At 38.0% G+C, this 19035-nt stretch overlaps 1 protein-coding gene across 1 annotated transcript in view; it reads left to right on the forward strand.

Annotated features, from left to right (window-relative positions):
- LOC127439992 (A disintegrin and metalloproteinase with thrombospondin motifs 12-like) overlaps positions 1 to 19035 on the forward strand; it is a 53171-nt gene that overhangs the window by 14250 nt on the left and 19886 nt on the right. The window contains exons 7-13 of the mRNA XM_051696332.1: positions 3588 to 3737; positions 5694 to 5837; positions 5970 to 6114; positions 7324 to 7416; positions 7505 to 7650; positions 8785 to 8954; positions 16114 to 16247. Coding sequence (XP_051552292.1) covers positions 3588 to 3737; positions 5694 to 5837; positions 5970 to 6114; positions 7324 to 7416; positions 7505 to 7650; positions 8785 to 8954; positions 16114 to 16247 — 982 coding nt within the window. The remainder of the gene's footprint in view (positions 1 to 3587; positions 3738 to 5693; positions 5838 to 5969; positions 6115 to 7323; positions 7417 to 7504; positions 7651 to 8784; positions 8955 to 16113; positions 16248 to 19035) is intronic.

Consider the following 19035-nt stretch of genomic DNA (forward strand, 5'->3'; position numbering starts at 1 on the left):
TGTAACACTCATTTCTTCGATGATAAACGCGAGTGCGACCATCACCCCTGCTGAGACAAAACCGCGACTCATCGGTGAAGAGCACTTTTTGCCAGTCCTATCTGGTCCAGTGAAGGTGGGCTTGTGCCCATAGGCGACATTGTTACCAGTGATGTCTGGTAAGGACCTGCCATACAACAGCCCTACAAGCCCTCAGTTCAGCCTCTCTCAGCCTATTGCAGACATTCTGAGCGCTGATGGAGGGATTGTGTGTTCCTGGTGCAACTCGGGCACTTGTTTTTGCCATCCTGTACCTGTCCCGCAAGTGTGATATTCGGATGTACCGATCCTGTGCAGGTGTTGTTACACGTGGTCTGCCACTGCGAGGACGATCAGCTGTTCTTCCTGTCTCCCTGTAGTGCTGTCTTAGGCGTCTCACAGTACGGACATTGTAATTTATTGCCCTGGCCACATCTGCAGTCCTCATGCCTCCATGCAGCATGCCTAAGGCACGTTCACGCAGATGAGCAGGGACCCTGGGCATCTTTCTTTTGGTGTTTTTCAGAGTCAGTAGAAAGGTCTCTTTAGTGTCCTAAGTTTAACTGTGACCTTAATTGCCTACTGTCTGTAAACTGTTAGTGTCTTAACGACCATTCCACAGGTGCAGGTTAATTAATTGTTAAGCATGGAAAACATTGTTTAAACCCTTTACAATAAAGATCTGTAAAGTTATTTGGATTTTTACAAAATTATCTTTAAAATACAGTGTCCTGAAAAAGGGACGTTTCTATTTTTGCTGAGTTTAGATCATTTTCACACAGTAAATTTGAATTGGTTTGTTTATTTCACTCTTTGTGTATACATTATCAAAGTTTTAAACATGTAATAATTTGTATTTTTATATAATGGATTTTAATAGATTGATATTGAAAGTCTGGGTCTAGGTAAAGGTTAAAACGATCAAATATATACGGCCTTTGTAAAGTACCAAAAATAAAATATGACGGTCTGGGAACTTTCCAAATCAGTTTTAATGTGACCTTCATATAACAAAAAAGTAAAAAGAAAATATCTGTTAGTTTCAGTAACAATCATGCGCTGCAACATGAAATTGAAGAAAAACCCATATATAAATAAATATACATATACATGCTTTCATGCATATGTATGCATCTATATAGGCATTCATACGTATATACAGGTGCATCTCAATAAATTAGAATGTCGTGGAAAAGTTCATTTATTTCAGTAATTCAACTCAAATTGTGAAACTCGTGTATTAAATAAATTCATTGCACACAGACTGAAGTAGTTTAAGTCTTTGGTTCTTTTAATTGTGATGATTTTGGCTCACATTTAACAAAAACCCACCAATTCACTATCTCAAAAAATTAGAATACATCATAAGAGCAATAAAAAAAAAAACATTTTTAGTGAATTGTTGGCCTTCTGGAAAGTATGTTCATTTACTGTATATGTACTCAATACTTGGTAGGGGCTCCTTTTGCTTTAATTACTGCCTCAATTCGGCGTGGCATGGAGGTGATCAGTTTGTGGCACTGCTGAGGTGGTATGGAAGCCTAGGTTTCTTTGACAGTGGCCTTCAGCTCATCTGCATTTTTTGGTCTCTTGTTTCTCATTTTCCTCTTGACAATACCCCATAGATTCTCTATGGGGTTCAGGTCTGGTGAGTTTGCTGGCCAGTCAAGCACACCAACACCATGGTCATTTAACCAACTTTTGGTGCTTTTGGCAGTGTGGGCAGGTGCCAAATCCTGCTGGAAAATGAAATCAGCATCTTTAAAAAGCTGGTCAGCAGAAGGAAGCATGAAGTGCTCCAAAATTTCTTGGTAAACGGGTGCAGTGACTTTGGTTTTCAAAAAACACAATGGACCAACACCAGCAGATGACATTGCACCCCAAATCATCACAGACTGTGGAAACTTAACACTGGACTTCAAGCAACTTGGGCTATGAGCTTCTCCACCCTCCCTCCAGACTCTAGGACCTTGGTTTCCAAATGAAATACAAAACTTGCTCTCATCTGAAAAGAGGACTTTGGACCACTGGGCAACAGTCCGGTTTTTCTTCTCCTTAGCCCAGGTAAGACGCCTCTGATGTTGTCTGTGGTTCAGGAGTGGCTTAACAAGAGGAATACGACAACTGTAGCCAAATTCCTTGACATGTCTATGTGTGGTGGCTCTTGATGCCTTGACCCCAGCCTCAGTCCATTCCTTGTGAAGTTCACCCAAATTCTTGAATCGATTTTGCTTGACAATCCTCATAAGGCTGCGGTTCTCTTGGTTGGTTGTGCATCTTTTTCTTCCACACTTTTTCCTTCCACTCAACTTTCTGTTAACATGCTTGGATACAGCACTCTGTGAACAGCCAGCTTCTTTGGCAATGAATGTTTGTGGCTTACCCTCCTTGTGAAGGGTGTCAATGATTGTCTTCTGGACAACTGTCAGATCAGCAGTCTTCCCCATGATTGTGTAGCCTAGTGAACCAAACTGAGAGACCATTTTGAAGGCTCAGGAAACCTTTGCAGGTGTTCTGAGTTGATTAGCTGATTGGCATGTCACCATATTCTAATTTTTTGAGATAGTGAATTGGTGGGTTTTTGTTAAATGTGAGCCAAAATCATCACAATTAAAAGAACCAAAGACTTAAACTACTTCAGTCTGTGTGCATTGAATTTATTTAATACACGAGTTTCACAATTTGAGTTGAATTACTGAAATAAATGAACTTTTCCACGACATTCTAATTTATTGAGATGCACCTGTAATATATGGGCATTATCCTGTTATACTACTTCATCTAAAACTATTTGAAACAACATTTTTCTCATACTTGTTTAATTATTGTACAAGCAGTTTTATGATTGATTAATTGGCAATAACATTATTCACATTGCAGGACTACCAGAAATGCGAATTACAGCACCTAAATTATATACACTTTCCCTTAAACATTCATATAAATATTAACCTAAAATCTTGATGTTGATTTACTTTATGTCCATGTCTTGTCAACTGCCCATTTACATACATTAATTTATATGCATATATACTGATATATGTATTCATATGTTTATGTTTTCATTCATATGTGTTTGTTTACACTGTCAAAAAGTTTTCAGTTACTGAAAAATTCACTTTACATGGTCACATCTAAATGAACTTGTCGAAAAAGGTTATACCTAAAATCATTTTAAGGTTCAGATCAGGTAAAAACTGCACATTGTAAAGCCATATTAAAGTCATAAATGTCAGTTTATTGATTAATATAATGAAGCTGTTTGGTATCTGTAGTCTCTGAGCTTTTAACAGCCCCTAAATGCTCTTTGCTCAACCTAAAGCTCCATAGTTTTGAATGACCTCAACATGTTCAACTGCGTCCAACATGTTCTCCAGAGCAAATGCATGCTGAACACAGCCAACAATTAAGAAATCTGAGCCAGTTCGGTAAAATGACACAGAATTCAACCCCGAGCCATAACTCTTTTTAGGCAGAATTCAATTTTAGCCTTGCAGCACAACTTTAGTAGCCTATAAAGTAAATGACTCCAGCTGTTGTGTCTGACCTGATGTGAACTCTGCTGTCAGGAAGGATATCTGTGCAGGCATGAATCAACCATGCGAGACGCTCGGCTTGTCTCACCTGTCAGGCATGTGCCAGCCGCACCGCTCCTGCAATATCAATGAGGACTCGGGACTACCTGTCGCTTTCACCATCGCTCATGAACTTGGACACAGGTGTGTATGCCTTTGTTAGTTTTACCACTTAGATTTGTTAATATTAGATACAATTGTGCTCAAAAGTTTGCATACCCTGGCAGAAATTGAGAAATTTTGGCATTGATTTTGAAAATATGACTGATCATGCAAAAAAACCTGTCTTTTATTTAAGGATAGTGATCATATGAAGCCATTTATTATCACATAGTTGTTTGGCTCCTTTTTAAATCATAATGATAACAGAAATCACCCAAGTGGCCCTGATCAAAGTTTAGCCTTGTTATAGACACACAAGGTGACACACACAGGTTTAAATGGCAATTAAAGGTTGATTTCCCACACCTGTGGCTTTTTAAATTGCAATTAGTGTCTGCGTAAAAAATAGTCAATGAGTTTGTTAGCTCTCGCGTGGAGCAGGCTAGATACTGAGCCATGGGGAGCAGAAAAGAACTGTCAAAAGACCTGTGTAACAAGGTAATGGAACTTTATAAAAATGGAAAGTCCAAATGCAAAGCCTTGAAAATGCCAGTCAGTACTGTTTAATCACTTATTAAGAAGTGGAAAATTCGGGGATCTCTTGATACCAAGCCAAGGTCAGGTAGACCAAGAAAGATTTCAGCCACAACTGCCAGAAGAATTGTTCGGGATACAAAGAAAAACCCACAGGTAACCTCAGGAGAAATACAGGCTGTTCTGGAAAAAGACGGTGTGGTTGTTTCAAGGAGCACAAACAAAACTTGGCTACGTCACTGTCCTGAAATAATATACTGAAGTATTAGCTACTTTTTAGAAGTCACTGTGTTCTGAATTCTAGATGCTTTCGAGAAGAGACTGTTACTAATTTTCTGTGTTTTAGTCAGTTTAGGATATTGCATTGTGTGCAGCCCGTTTTTTATGGAAATAGCGTATTCACAATGCAGATTATTCTTTCTGACTAGCACGTAACTTCGTTAAGTTCACATGTTCATTTGCTTCATAGACCTTTTTCACAAACTGTGATGATGTGTTTCCACCTTGCTTAGCAATGTAAATCTAGCCAACGTTTTTTTTTTAAATAAATTTTCAGTTTTCAAATTATTTAGGGTACATTTATAACATTAGGATTTGTGTTATTGCCCTGGAATTAAAAAGCTAGTTACCACAGCTGGGATGGGGTTTCTAACACAGCTGCTGAGGGAGTGACAGTAAATTTGGCATATTCTCTCTTCTGACTGCTGTAATTCACCACTCTCTATTTTTTAATGGGTAAGCAAAAATAATATTTGCTGTGGTCTCCCATTCATTGCTATAGAAGTTTACCCTGCAGTCGTTCACTTCCGCATTCCAAACCCAAAAATGTGAAAAAGGTCTATTGTGTGTGCAGATGTAAGTTGTAATACTCCATAATTGTTGTGGATATAGTGATTAATCTCATGTATATATAGGATGCATTTATTTCACGGGGTTCATTTCACCAGTTTTAAAATCTTTCTTCATCACGCAGCTAATGCAGGGAAATACCAATCATACTTGATTATTGAATTAGATTAATCAATTCTTTCTAGATGTTTCTTTTTCTGTGCACTGTTAATATCATTATTTTTTTCTCATCATAATTTCGTCAGTAGTATTTTTGAATTAAAGTTATTAATTATCATGATGCACTTGTCTCATCTCATATTTGTTATCGTCGACGAAATCGAAAAACCTTTTGCCAACAATCATTTTCATCAGGGTTACAACAAGGGGGAAATAAAAGAAAATAAACCAATGAAACTTAACTAAACTCAAAAATGAACTCAAACATTGTTCTAAAAGGTACTAAAATACTGCCTAACATCTGAAAGAAAGTCACACAGGTTAGGACTGGAATGACATGAGAGTGAGTAAATGATGACGGAATTTTCATTTTTGGGTAAACTGTCCCTTTATGTGAGAAAAGGTCAGCGTTAATAAATGATTTGAGGAATGAGGTCACCTTGTTATGCGTTACAGTTTTGGAATCCACCATGATGGACAAGGCAATGACTGTGAGTTTGTGGGGAGACATCCCTTCATCATGTCCCGCCAGCTCCACTACGACTCCTCTCCCCTCACCTGGTCGTCCTGCAGCAAGGAGTACATAACACGCTTTCTCGAGTGAGAACACGCATCCATGTACAGAAATATGTAATTGCATGCTTTTTACTTTACAAACATACATGGACTACTATTTAAATAGTTCAGTCTATGATTTATAAGGCTCTGTTTTTTTCTCGCGTGTGCTCTCAGTCGCGGATGGGGTTTCTGTCTGGATGATCGCCCATCGAAGAGGGATCTGACCACCCCAGTGGCGGCACCCGGAGTACGATACACGCCCCAGCACCAGTGCCAGCTGCAGTATGGACCCAATGCCACTTTCTGCTCAGAAGTGGATGTAAGGAGTAATGCTTAACTGATATGCATTTTTAAATGGCTAATGCCTATAGTGATCTCTCTTCCTCTGTCTGTCTGTCTGTCTGTCTAGCTAAAATAGCAAATATGATTTACACAAAATTGCTGAATTTAAGTGAGCGCTTATTTTATTCAATATTTAAAATTCACTGAAAAATATTTGAAAACAGGACAAATTATTGGTTATTAATTTGACAAGGCTGTCTGTAGATACTGGCCGATGCCATTATCTTAAAGGGATAGTTCACCCAAAAATGAAAATTCTCTCATTATTTACTCACCCTCATGATATCCCAGATGTGTATGACTTTCTTTCTTCTGCTGAACACAGAGATTTTTAGAAAAATATTTCAGCTCTATAGGTCCATACAATGTGAATGGTGACCAGACCGTATCTTCAGAAGAAAAATAATAGGTGTGGGTGAGAAACGGAACAATATTTAAGCACTTTTTTACTCTAAATCTCCACTTTAACTTTCACTTTCAGATGTGAAAGTGAAACTAACCAGGTAGCACATGTGACTATCAGATGTAAAAGTGAAAGTGTAGATTTAGAGTAAAAGAAGGACTTACATTTTGATCTGTTTGATTTGCTTCTGAAGATATGGATTTAACCACTGGAGTCATATGGATTAGGATTATGGATTTCTGGAGCTACAAAGGTCTGATCACCATTCACTAGCATTGTATGGACCTACAGAGCTGAGATATTCTTCTAAAAATCTTTGTGTTCTGCTGAAGAAAGAAAATCATACACATCTGGAATGGCATGAGGGTGAGTAAATGATGAGAGAATTTTCATTTTTGGGTGAACTATCCCTTTAAAACAGGCCATTTTTCCTAGTTTGTAAAGCAGAGTTACTGGAATGAGAACAAAGAAAAATCATATAAGGTTTGTAAAAATAAAAGTTAATTTACAGGATATTGTTACTATACAAACATCAGATGGTCTTGTTATATTAAAAAGGCTGTAATACACAGCCACAAATTTACACTGTGCTCTAGATGTAAAGGCAGCATAGAAGTAATCCGACTCGTGTTGTTTAATACATGTCTTCTGAATTGACCAAAGTGTAACCCCTTTTTATAAATCTTGCCATCTAGGTGCAATCATGATTTGAATCTCGATTAAACATCCTCGTGCACATCCTTTACATTGTCAAGTCATTAATACAGGCCCCTTCGGTTCCAGAATGTGTGTCAGATTCTGTGGTGCTCAGTGAATGGATCGTGTCGTTCCAAACTGGACTCGCCTATAGACGGAACCAGGTGTGGACCTGATAAGGTAAAAGAGATTTTGAAAGATTTACAGAAATGTTTTCTTTTTGTTTTTTTTGTGAGTTACTTATAATATGTTGGTCTGTGTGTGTCAGTGGTGTATCTCTGGTGAGTGTGTAATCGTAGGGAAGTTACCGAAAACTGTGAATGGAGGGTGGGGTCCCTGGAGCGAATGGTCTCATTGCTCTCGTACCTGTGGAGCTGGTGTCCAATCAGCAGACAGAGAATGCAATCAGCCAAAGTACCATGTCACTCTCTTCACTCGTTTCTTCTACTCTCTATCCCTTTCTGCTGTTCATTCTTTCATCCTTTCTTGTCTATTTCTCATCACTGGTATTTTCCTTATAGCTCCACCTCAAATAAAATGAACTACCTTCTTTAAGGTGTTCTAAATGGAATACTAGCACACTGCTTACTGCACACTGCACAGTGTAGTATATTGAAATATGGCATACTATTTAAAAAAAAAATACCATGTGAAACAGAATGCATCATGCATTATGGTAAACATTTCAAGCAGTTTTATGCTGTTGTTGTCACATAACCTCATCACGTTTGCTTATTTAATTTAGTGAGTTCACTTGTCATCTCAGGAATAAATATTGCTATTTTGTATTTTATTCCAATTTTGGGCTGAAATGTTTCAACTCTTGGCAATCAGATGAAATAATGAGTCAAGAAAGATATGTTATAATTAAATCACGGCTGATATTAATTCCAGTTCACTCGTTCAGACTGGAAATGGAGGGTTAAGTCGAGTAATCCACGCCGTTGTGCTCTGGTTGAATACTGCATATTTTGGCAAATGTAGTTGGTCATTCAGGTATTCCATGCATACTGAAAATTTGCATATTTCGCAAAATCGTACAAGAACTATGACAACTATATTATTTTGAAAAGAGCCTACTAATCTTGTGCTCTGCATACTATCTGCTGTACTACCAGCAGAATACACTAGAGGGCACTCTAGATTATTTTACAGACATTTGTCTTTTGGTCTTTAGTTTGTCATCTTAAAGAAATACTCCATGTTTAATATAAATAAAGCTCAATCGACAGCCTTTGTGGCATAATGTTGTTTAACACAAAAATAGTTTTTGACTACTGCCTCACTGTAACCTCAATTTTTGCTTCTTTTTTTAAGGAAAAGGAGGGACGAGTTTAAAATAAACTTTTGTGCTAATCAACATTATGCCACAAATGCTGTCGATTGAGCTTAATCTGTATTAAACCCTAAATATTTCTTTAAAAAAACACTACTGAGTCTATCACTAACTATCTTTGAGTCTCCAATTTTCAATTCCTTCTTTATCTTTCTTTCTGTACGTTTTCCTGGGCAGTTCATCTGTAGCATTATTTCTGTCTCGACCTACAGGCCTGAGTTTGGAGGGATATACTGTATGGGCAAACGGAAGCGCTACAGGATTTGCAACACAAAGCCATGTGCCAGAAAACATCCTTCCTTTAGAGAGATGCAGTGCAGTGAATTTAACACAGTGCCTTATCACAACGAACTCTACGAGTGGATACCTGTCGCTAGCACCTGTAGGCACCATTATATATTCCATTCTCACATTTAGTGTTCTGATGGATATTTTAATTATAAATTGCATATAGACCATTTCAAGTATGTAAACAATAACAAGGGAATTAGAACAGTACTGCACATGTCTGGCCCGGAAGCATATCCGCTAGCAGCATTTTTATAACCCAGAACTGTCAAAATGAATGACTTATGCACACTTTTGGGGCTCTTTAGACTCAACTAATTTTCATGAGGGTGCTTATTTCAACCGCAATTTTCATTCCAGTGCAAAGTGCAAATGGTTGTGGGTGGGAGTGTTTGCACTTATGTAGGTGTATGCCCGCAAAGTGTGGATTTATTGTTTGTTAGTGAAGTGCCGCAAAACGCAATTTGCTATTTTCCTGAGAAATAGGTCATTGCGCTAAGACGGTTTAGAAGCACGCCTAAAGTCTAAATTCAGTTCCTGAATTTGCAGTTATGGAGATTCCACCAGCAGATGATAATAAAGTTCACGTCCAAATTCTGAAAATATAGAGGAACATCAATTTATGTCCCTGGCAGTCACTGTTGTAGCCGTTTTATGAAACAAAAATATATGAGATTATTGTTAAACTATCTATCGGTCATGGTTTATTTTTAAATTACTATTATTATATTTATATTTAACAAAAATTATGATATAATTTGTATTGGTATTTTTCCACCTGTTGTCGTTGAGTGATTTTTAAGTCGCTGCAAAAGGAGTGTAAAATGTTTGGATTTGATATGATTTTTTGGACCACTTCATTATTTTGATTATATTTTTGTTCCGTTTGAAGTGTAATTTCATTTAGAAATATTTTTGGTGAAGAATTTTCATGTTTCAATAAATGAATTAAATGTTTCAAAATCAAAATCGACCGGTAGAAGTGAAGTACATGCCGATACAATCACTGTTAATACTAGCCATAATTTGTGTGTCAGTAGATGAAAATGATTAATAACACTTCCGTTAAATTATAGAGAATGTAACGTACATCCAAATCCTGACAGGAATCACATTTTCTGTGCTTATAAAAGGAGCGTGTCGCTGTCATAGAAATATTTATATTATTCTAATTAATTTCATACAGTCCATTTACACTACCAACTTATGATTGTGTTGTCTTTGTTTATATCATTGGTGTTTGACATGGAATGGACTATATTATAGGATGCAGACGGTGCAATAGCCGGAGAAGAACCTCAGAATTAAATTGCACTTAACCCAGCCCATTAGCGCCTACTTGCACGAAAATACAAAAACTTCATTGCCATGCCCATTGACATTGCGCTTATGACTTAAAGCATAGCGCTGCGCTTGGCACTCTTAAAATAAGGCCATTACTGTAGTCCTTAGTCTTAGTCTAGCGATAAAGAACAAACAAGGTATCTACAAAAACTGAAAATAAAAAATGAGGTGTCATTATGGATCCTTTAAATAAGAATCTGAGTTAAAGGTGCTTGTAACGGGGTAAGGTGGGCAAGGAGGCGGCAGGAACCGGCTGAACAGTCAACATAAGTTTTAATATCATAAATTAACTCAAATCAACTTAAACACATGGACACACACACACTTGTGGCTCTCTCTCTCTAGAACTGGCACATTCGGCTCGGCATTATCCCCCTCCTGGCTGATTAGCCCGATTCAGGGCCGGGCGTGTGTCCTCACCGCCCAGCCCCGCCCTCCTCCTCGTCACACTCCTCCATCGTCTGACTCAGGTTTCCCTGGCATGACGTCCTACCCTCCCTTCCTGGAGGGCGGGTGTTGCCCTTTTGGCCGTGCCTGCTGGCAGGTCTTCCCCGCCTTTCTGGAGCCCTGGGAGAGATGAGGAAAGGGAAAGGGGAGAGGGAAAGAGCGAGGTGGAGCAACAGAGAGAGAGAGAGAGGCGAGAGAGAGAAAACTGGCTCGCCGGTCCCCGGACATGCCATCGCCAGGTCCTCAGTCACTCCTCCGTCCTCTGGCAGATGACAGCTTGCTACTCCCCTGGCGGAAGGCAGCGAGACCTCCGACCCCTGGTGGACGGAACGGCTCCTCCCCTTTCTCGGCAGACGACAGCGGCTCCTCTGACTTTCGGAGGCTGGCAGCAACCCCTCCGTCCCCAGGCAGATGGCCACGGCTGCTCCCCTGACAGATGGCAGTGGCGAGGACACTGCGACAGCGCATTCCTCCTCCTTCCCGGGTTTCGGCACCAATGTAACAGGGTAACGTGGGCAAGGAGGATGCGGGAACCGGCTGAACAGTCAACGTAACTTTTAATATCATTAAATGAACTTGAATCAACTTAAACACATAGACACACATGCACAGTAGCCGCATGTGGCCCTCTCTCTCTCTCAAACTGGCGCCTCCAGCTCGTCTTTATCCCCCTCCTGACTGATTAGCCCGATTCAGGGCTGGGCATGTGTCCTCACGGCCCGGCCCCGCCCTCCTCCTCATCACAGTGCTGCAAGCGATTTTTTTCATGGAAAAGTATGCAAAATATTTTCTTACCTGAGATATCTTACCGGTCTCTGTGACAGCTGTAGACTTTGTAAATAGCAAACCAAAATGTGCCCGCGGACATTGACATCTGTCAATCATTTTTCTCGTTCTCATAGTGTTGAATTTGTAGCGATCATTGAGGCTATGATTTATAATGTTTGTCAGTTGAGGGCGCTATTGTGCCACTGTTTAATTTAACAGCCACAGGAGCAAACAGTGCTGCTCTTGCTCGGTTTTGGTCAAAAAATGCTCTTTGGAGTGCTGGGTTTAGGAATGAGGGGGCGTGGCTAATTCAGCGGCTCAGTCACATTAAAGCTTCAGAATGCTAAAATCGCTTACAGCGCCTTTAACACATTTTCTCAAAGAACATCAAATGTTGACTGGAAGTTACTTATCCAGACATGTTGTTGGTACTAGAGAAGCAGTGAAAGTGTATTGCAGTTTAGATGCTCATAATTATTTCTCGGCTGCAAAATCGGGAATGATGCTGTTATCGCTGTAAGCAAGTGACTTGCAGACAAGGTAAGGTTTTTTATTATTATAAAAAAAACCTTTTGTCTCTTCTAGGATAGCTTTTATACTACTCCAGCTACTCTAAGATTTTGGCAGTGCGATACTGCAGATATTGTTGAATTATGTGTGACAAATTGCATGTATCCCGCCATCTCGCTTCACTGCAGCGGTTCATGCACCCATTTGTGGTTGCTCTTTCGGCATTCTAAACACTTTAATTTTCATTAGTTCCAGACATCATGGGAGCATCCAGCCACCGAACAACATGGTCCCCTTTTTAATAATGACATTTTATGACAATCGTGTTAAAGTCACTATGAATGAAGCGCCTCCCGCTGTTGTTTTGAATGAGTTCGACAACAAGTAGGAAATGTTCAAGGGACAAAGACGTCACTTCCTTAAACCGACAAACAGTCCTTGAAATGGTCTATAAATACCCTATTAAATGATTTGATGAATACACTTTTCCTGTTTAAACAGGAAGTTGGGGCGGGACACATTAATACAAATCTGTAGGGCTTTCAAATTCCCATTTTGTTTTTCCAGTTCATTTTTATTTCACTGAAGACTTGTGGTATTTCAGTGCCAGAAATTAAAACATGCACTCTCTGTGTAATATCACAGAACAGCTGAGCCAATACTCTATGTAAATGCAAATTGTGGCGGGTCGAGGTCTGTTGACATTAACAAAAAACTCTTACACGTGGCTGCTTGTGATTTTATAGAGTTTGTTTGTTTCAGATTCAAGAATTCCCCACTTTTATGACACAGATTTAGAGGGTGTGTGGATCCCTCACACAATTGTTTAGTCATTGTTATTTTTTCTATTTAAGTGGTTAGAGTACAGTGTAAATTTGTATATATATATCATTTTTCTTTGTTCTCATTACAGTAACTTTGCTTTACAAACAAAGAAAAAAGGCCTTTTTTTAAAAGGGATAGTTCACCCAAGAATATGTCAGCTGTGTAGGTCCATACAATGCAAGTGAAAGGTGGCCAGACCTTTGTAGCTCCAAAAATCACATAAAGGAAACATAGAATTAATCCAAGACTCCAGTGGTTAAATATATATCTTCAGAAGCAATATAATAGGTATGGGTGAGAAATAGAACAATATTTAAGTACTTTTTTTTTACTCTAAATCTCCACTTTCACTTTTACATCTGACAGTCACATGTGGTGCCTGTGTTTCACTTTCACATCTGAAAGTGAAAGTTAAAGTGGAGATTTAGAGTAAACAAAATGCTTAAATATTGATCTCTTTCTCACTCACACCTATCATATTGCTTCTAAAGATATAGATTTAACCACTGGAGTCGTATGGAGTACTTCTATGTTTCCTTTATGTGATTTTTGGAGCTACAAAGGTCTGGACACCATTCACTTGCATTGTATGGACATACAGAGCTGAGATATTTTTCTAAAAATCTTTATTTGTGTTCTGCTGAAGAAAGTCATACACATCTGGGATGGTATGAGGGTGTGAATAAATGATGAGAGAATTTTCATTTTTGGGTAAACTATCCCTTTAAGGCTTTGTAATAGGGTTGTCAAGATACCATAATCATATCTTACGATACATTTTTGCGCCCTTGAAGGGCACTTCGAGAAGGGGACGCCACTCAAAGAGTCATTCCAAACAAAAGTAAGAAAGCATGGACTCCAGCCAGGTCTCTTAAGCAACCAAATTGGCCCAGTTGCTAGGGAGGGTAGAGTCACATGGGGTAACCACCTCGTGGTCACTATAATGTGGTTCTCGCTCTCAGTGGGGTGCATGGTGAGTTGAGCGTGGATGCCGCGGAGAATACCCTGAAGCCTCCACACGCACTACGTCTCTGCGGTAACGCGCTCAACAAGCCACGTGATAAGATGCGTGGATTGACGGTCTCGGATGCAGAGGCAACTGAGATTCGTCCTCCGTCACCCGGAGAGAGGCGAGTCACAACGCCACCACGAGGACTTACAGCGCATTGTGAATTGGGCATTCCAAATTGGGGAGAAAAGGGGAGAAAAAGAAAAAAGTAAGAAAGCTTATTTTTTAACAGAGGGCCCTTTTACAAGACATTTAGTGAAGGGTACATTCAAACTGTAATGCCATGCCCTCTTTAGAGAGCCCACATTAAGAGCTTTGTCCTTTGTAGTGAGTAGGGCATAGGGATGATCACTTTTGATTGGAATTCACCCTATACCAACTAAAGTATCACGATTCTCCAAGTACTTTTACGACTTTAGTGACGTAGTGGATGTTTTAATGCGCATGCGTATTCACATTTTAAAGTGTTGTTTTATTCAAACACACTCTCCAGTACCAAGTAGTACCATGATAATACATGATAGTGTGTTAATTCTTAACACAGTTTGTCATAGAGATTCTTAGAAACTAGCCATTCCACTTATTGCTCCAGAAGTGGTGAAAATAACTGATGGATGAACTGGGAGAAGGCTCAAATGGACTAACTTGCTACCTAATACATTCTTAGTTTGATTAGTTAAAAAAAAAAAAAACGTTGCCACATCAAAACAGCCAGTTTAAATGGCAATGGCTTTGAACTTTTATTCCATGAATCTGTGATTATTTGAATGTTGGTAACATAAAAATAAAGATATTGTAACATTGAAAAGACTATTATGAGCAGCTGTTTCATTATTATAACCACTTCAGCCCCTCTCTCCTGGTAAAGAGCAGCGCGAATGCAGATCACACACACACCGGTTTGATCGCACAGCTCAGAGACGTGATCCAACCGTGACCAAACTGACCTTGGCTGCGTTTCCCAAAATAATTTGTAATTGGAAAAAAATAAATTTTTCAGAGAAACTGTAAATCTGTAAATGTTAAGATAAAGCATTTAGGTTAAATGAAGTGGCACTAACCGGTGTGTATTCTGCAGAAGCAGTGGGATGTGTCTGAAGGTGTTTAATAAGGTTGCTGGTGTTCCACCTTTGGCTTGAAATCTTTGTAGGCATTCACGGCAGATGGGTTTTCCCGGTCTCATCAGGCAAACCCCAAACTAATTCCAAATCTCGTTACATGAATTTTGTTTTTGAAAAGCTTCTCACTCTTCAAAGTTTTATTTAAATCCATATTATCCATTAGGAGACATGACCGCCAAATTAAGATGCAGAGATTCAGATGTGTGTGTGTTTGAAGCATGGAAAAACCACTCAATGAAAAATAAACAACACCATATAAGGGGTGAATTCTAAACAGCATTTTGGTCACTTAAAGGGCAGTACATGAAGAGGACACCACTTGAAAAGACACATTTTTTTTTTTTATGTTGTTTCAGACATAGGTCTGATTCAAATCAAGGTTTTAGCGAAAATAATATTTACAATAGTACATACAACATAATTTACGGTACTACCGTATTAACGTTACTACCATTTAAAAAAAAAAAAATACTGTGGCACCACCAGTATTTTGAAGCTTTAGTATCTTGGTACTACCGTAGCACCGGTATATCATACAAGCTTTGTAAGTCCCTTAGAAAAAGGACTGCGGCAGTACTATGGTACAATGATGAAATATACTTTGGTATGATGATTAGCATGTTTGTATACCATGGCATACAATTGCATGATTCTTATGGAACTCCCAAAAAAATACCATGGAATTGCAATATGGTGCATATCCAAAAAAAAAAAAAAAAGAAAAGAAAAAGAAAAAAAAAAGAAACAGTATTACCATAGTATCATGTCCAAAAGTCATAGTAATATAATCTTTATATTTTTGTTGGTGGTGCTCTCCATGATAGGAATAAATCTCTAAAATATACTTCAAAAAAGCATTTTACGAACATTACTTTTGTAAAACACTTAAATATATCTTATATAGCACCTTGTATGCAGCTGTTTTATATTTAAAAAAAAATCTGTATTATCATATGTCATAATACGAATGTTGATGTTCAAGCAGTATCATTAAATCCATACTAAAATGAATGTTTCTTCAGCTGAACTAGTTCTACTGTAATAGGCTATCTATTATGTAAACCAACTCTAGAAAAGATTACAGAAATTAATGGGGAGATATCTTTCATTTTCTTTTCTTTTTTTGCCACGAATATCATCTGTGCAGTTTAGTTTTTATTTAATTTTCTTTTTCATTCTGTTTCCCCATCCATATTTTTCTTTAATCTTTCTCTGTCTTTCTACCACAGCACGTCCATGTGAGCTGTACTGCAAGCCCGTGGATGAGGATTTTTCTGAGAAGATGTTGGAAGCAGTCACTGATGGAACGCCCTGCTTCATGAACAACAACAGCAGAAACATCTGTGTCAATGGTGTGTGCAAGGTAGTGTGACTGGGTATGTCTGTCTTGAAACCCTTATGCAGTATATTTTCATAGTACATTGAAACCTTTTATTTCAAAAGTTGAAATAAATTTATATGTAAATTAAATGAATTAAAATGTATTTCTCATGAGAGAGCTCCTTTATGTTTGTTAAGTAAGGCAGATTAACACATGAATTTTTTACTTTTTCAGTGGTGAATACTTTCTCCTGTCCCAGCTTAAAATGCAGAGACAATAATACTATAAGTAAGCCATACATAAATTAATTTTATTTAGCATCGCTAGAGTTCAGTGTCATCCGGGGCTTAGCCCAAAGGCCATATTATAATATAAAAATAAGAAGAATCCTTCCTTCCATGACTTAAAAAATGACCTCCTACCTGTCAAATAATAATTACATTAAGTGCAACACCAGGTGCACAATAAACGGATCAAACACATTTTTTATTTAAATTGCGGATCAAAGAGAGAACTTGTTGGCTTATTGTTCAATTTAAATTTGCAATTGTCATTTATCATAATATTTTGAGAATAAAGTAAAAATTACGAGAAGAAAGTCGAAGCATTATGAGATGAAAGACGTAATATTTTGAGAATAAATCGAAAGGAAAGACAACGCAAAGTCTTCTGGGTCTTTACATACAACATCACTAACCAGGTAGATAACTTGGCTATGCAGCCGAGCTGAATTTGTGGGAAGTTTTTGCGAGCTCTCTGTTCATGAATGAGGTGTGCATTAGTACAGGAGTTTTCAACATGTGGGCGCCTGTCAAGGGAGGCATGAGATATAGGCTCAAAATAATTGAAACTGCTGTGAAGTCCATATCAAGATATTGTATGTGGTAACATCCCCTCAGTTACAGTACTGTTTAGAGGGGAAAACCCAATAACAACTCCGAGCGAATCTGTCTGGTTCTTTCTCCTGAATAAATTAAATTTGCTACATAATGGCAGCAGTGTCTGGATCCTAATAACCCTGATGCTGATGCATCAAAAGACCAAGGATTTCTTTATTGGTAAATCCTATCCTAAAGTATGATTTAAATACGTCCTTAAACATCCATCTCTTGCATTAATGAAGCTGCTGGCTTGGCGTCCGTTCTATCATTGTGATAATGACGTTCTGTTTAGCCTAATATTGAGATTTTTTTCTCTAATATTTCTACTTTATTCGCACAATAAACTTTTACTTTATTCTCAAAATGCTACGACTTTATTCTAATAATTTTGTATTTATTCTCATACGAAATTTAATATCATAATGCTACGACTTTATTCTCAAACTATTACGACTTTAATCTCAACTTTATTCTCACAATGCTAAGACTTTATTCTAATAACTTTTACTTTATTCTCAAAATATTATGACTATAATCTCAAAATGCTACGACTTTATTCTAATAATTTTGACTTTATTCTCATACGAAATTTAATATCATAATGCTACGACTTTATTCTCAAACTATTACGACTTTAATCTCAACTTTATTCTCGTAATTTTTACATTATTAGCAAAATATTATGATTTTATTATCGAAATCGTATTTTTTATTTTATTTTATTTAACGTGGCAGTAAAATGCCATCATGGGATCAGCGAGTAAAGTTAAAAATAACTTACATTTATATTCCAGGTTGTTTTTAACAAAGCAAAGTCTCAATGCTTGATAAACGGTAAGTGTTTTTTCACCTTTTGCTCTCGTGTGCAGAATCAAGGCACCCAAAGAGGATATTTAAACGCAGCTGTTTAACTCCATGCACATGATGTGAACCAGCACGGGCAGAGTGCATATACAGGCATTCATTTTTGTTTGACTTTAATGTGAGATTTTATCATTTTAAGACCTATGTATTGTGCTATTTAGGCTTATAGCTCACTGTGCTGCTATTTTGAGTTGCATTTGAGGAAATTCCATTGCAATAAACATTCTTTATTCCTGCATCCTGACTCCCGACTAAACCCGAATAACCGAAAAGCTGCACCCCTGTGAGAGAAAACATAAATCTCCCACTCGAGATGTTCGTAACATGTCTGGTGAACTTGAACACGAACAGCAGGTAAAAGTCAAAGTGTGAACTGTCAATTAATGCAAGCTGGGCTCAATGATCGGATTTAATTTACATTTGAAGCCAGAATTGAAGCCTGCCTTGTTGCTTTTGTACCCTGATGTAATGAACATTAAGCCTTACTTTTTTTTCTCTCATCACAAAAAACATCTCGGGCTATTAACAAAAGATCCGAGGCTTCAACCCTATCAGCCAGGGTCTAGCTATGCCGCTGGTTCGTTTTGAGCGGCCCGTTTCCAGAAACAATGTTTATTTTGGGAATTCTGTTTGGTAGTGCTAGTTGTGCAGAATTTACATACTTCCACATTATAGATAATGTTTTATTTCCTCATTTCGGCTCCCGTGCGCTGTTTGAATGACATGCGGTTTATGTGCACGTACACACTTGAGACCTCTCGCGGAAAGCAGTAATGCAGATGCGCACCTAAATGGTAAAATACACATCAAAAAAATACTGTGTGGAAATACTGTGCTGTTGAGGTATTAGTGTGAACACAGTAATTTATGTCTAAAGTGAAAGCAAACAACGGGACAAAAAAAGTGCATTTGTCTCAAAATATCGGGCAGATGCAGACTAATAGACCTGCCACTAATATTTAATACTATAATATTATTAATATTTATCAAATATTGATAACGTGAAAATGAGAAAACCACTCACTCCTCTTGGATGGATAACTTCACTAGCTTTAAAAAGTATTAATGTACAGTATGTATTATAA

This window comes from Myxocyprinus asiaticus, chromosome 4 (assembly GCF_019703515.2).
Source record: "Myxocyprinus asiaticus isolate MX2 ecotype Aquarium Trade chromosome 4, UBuf_Myxa_2, whole genome shotgun sequence".
Classification (NCBI taxonomy): Eukaryota; Metazoa; Chordata; class Actinopteri; order Cypriniformes; family Catostomidae; genus Myxocyprinus; species Myxocyprinus asiaticus.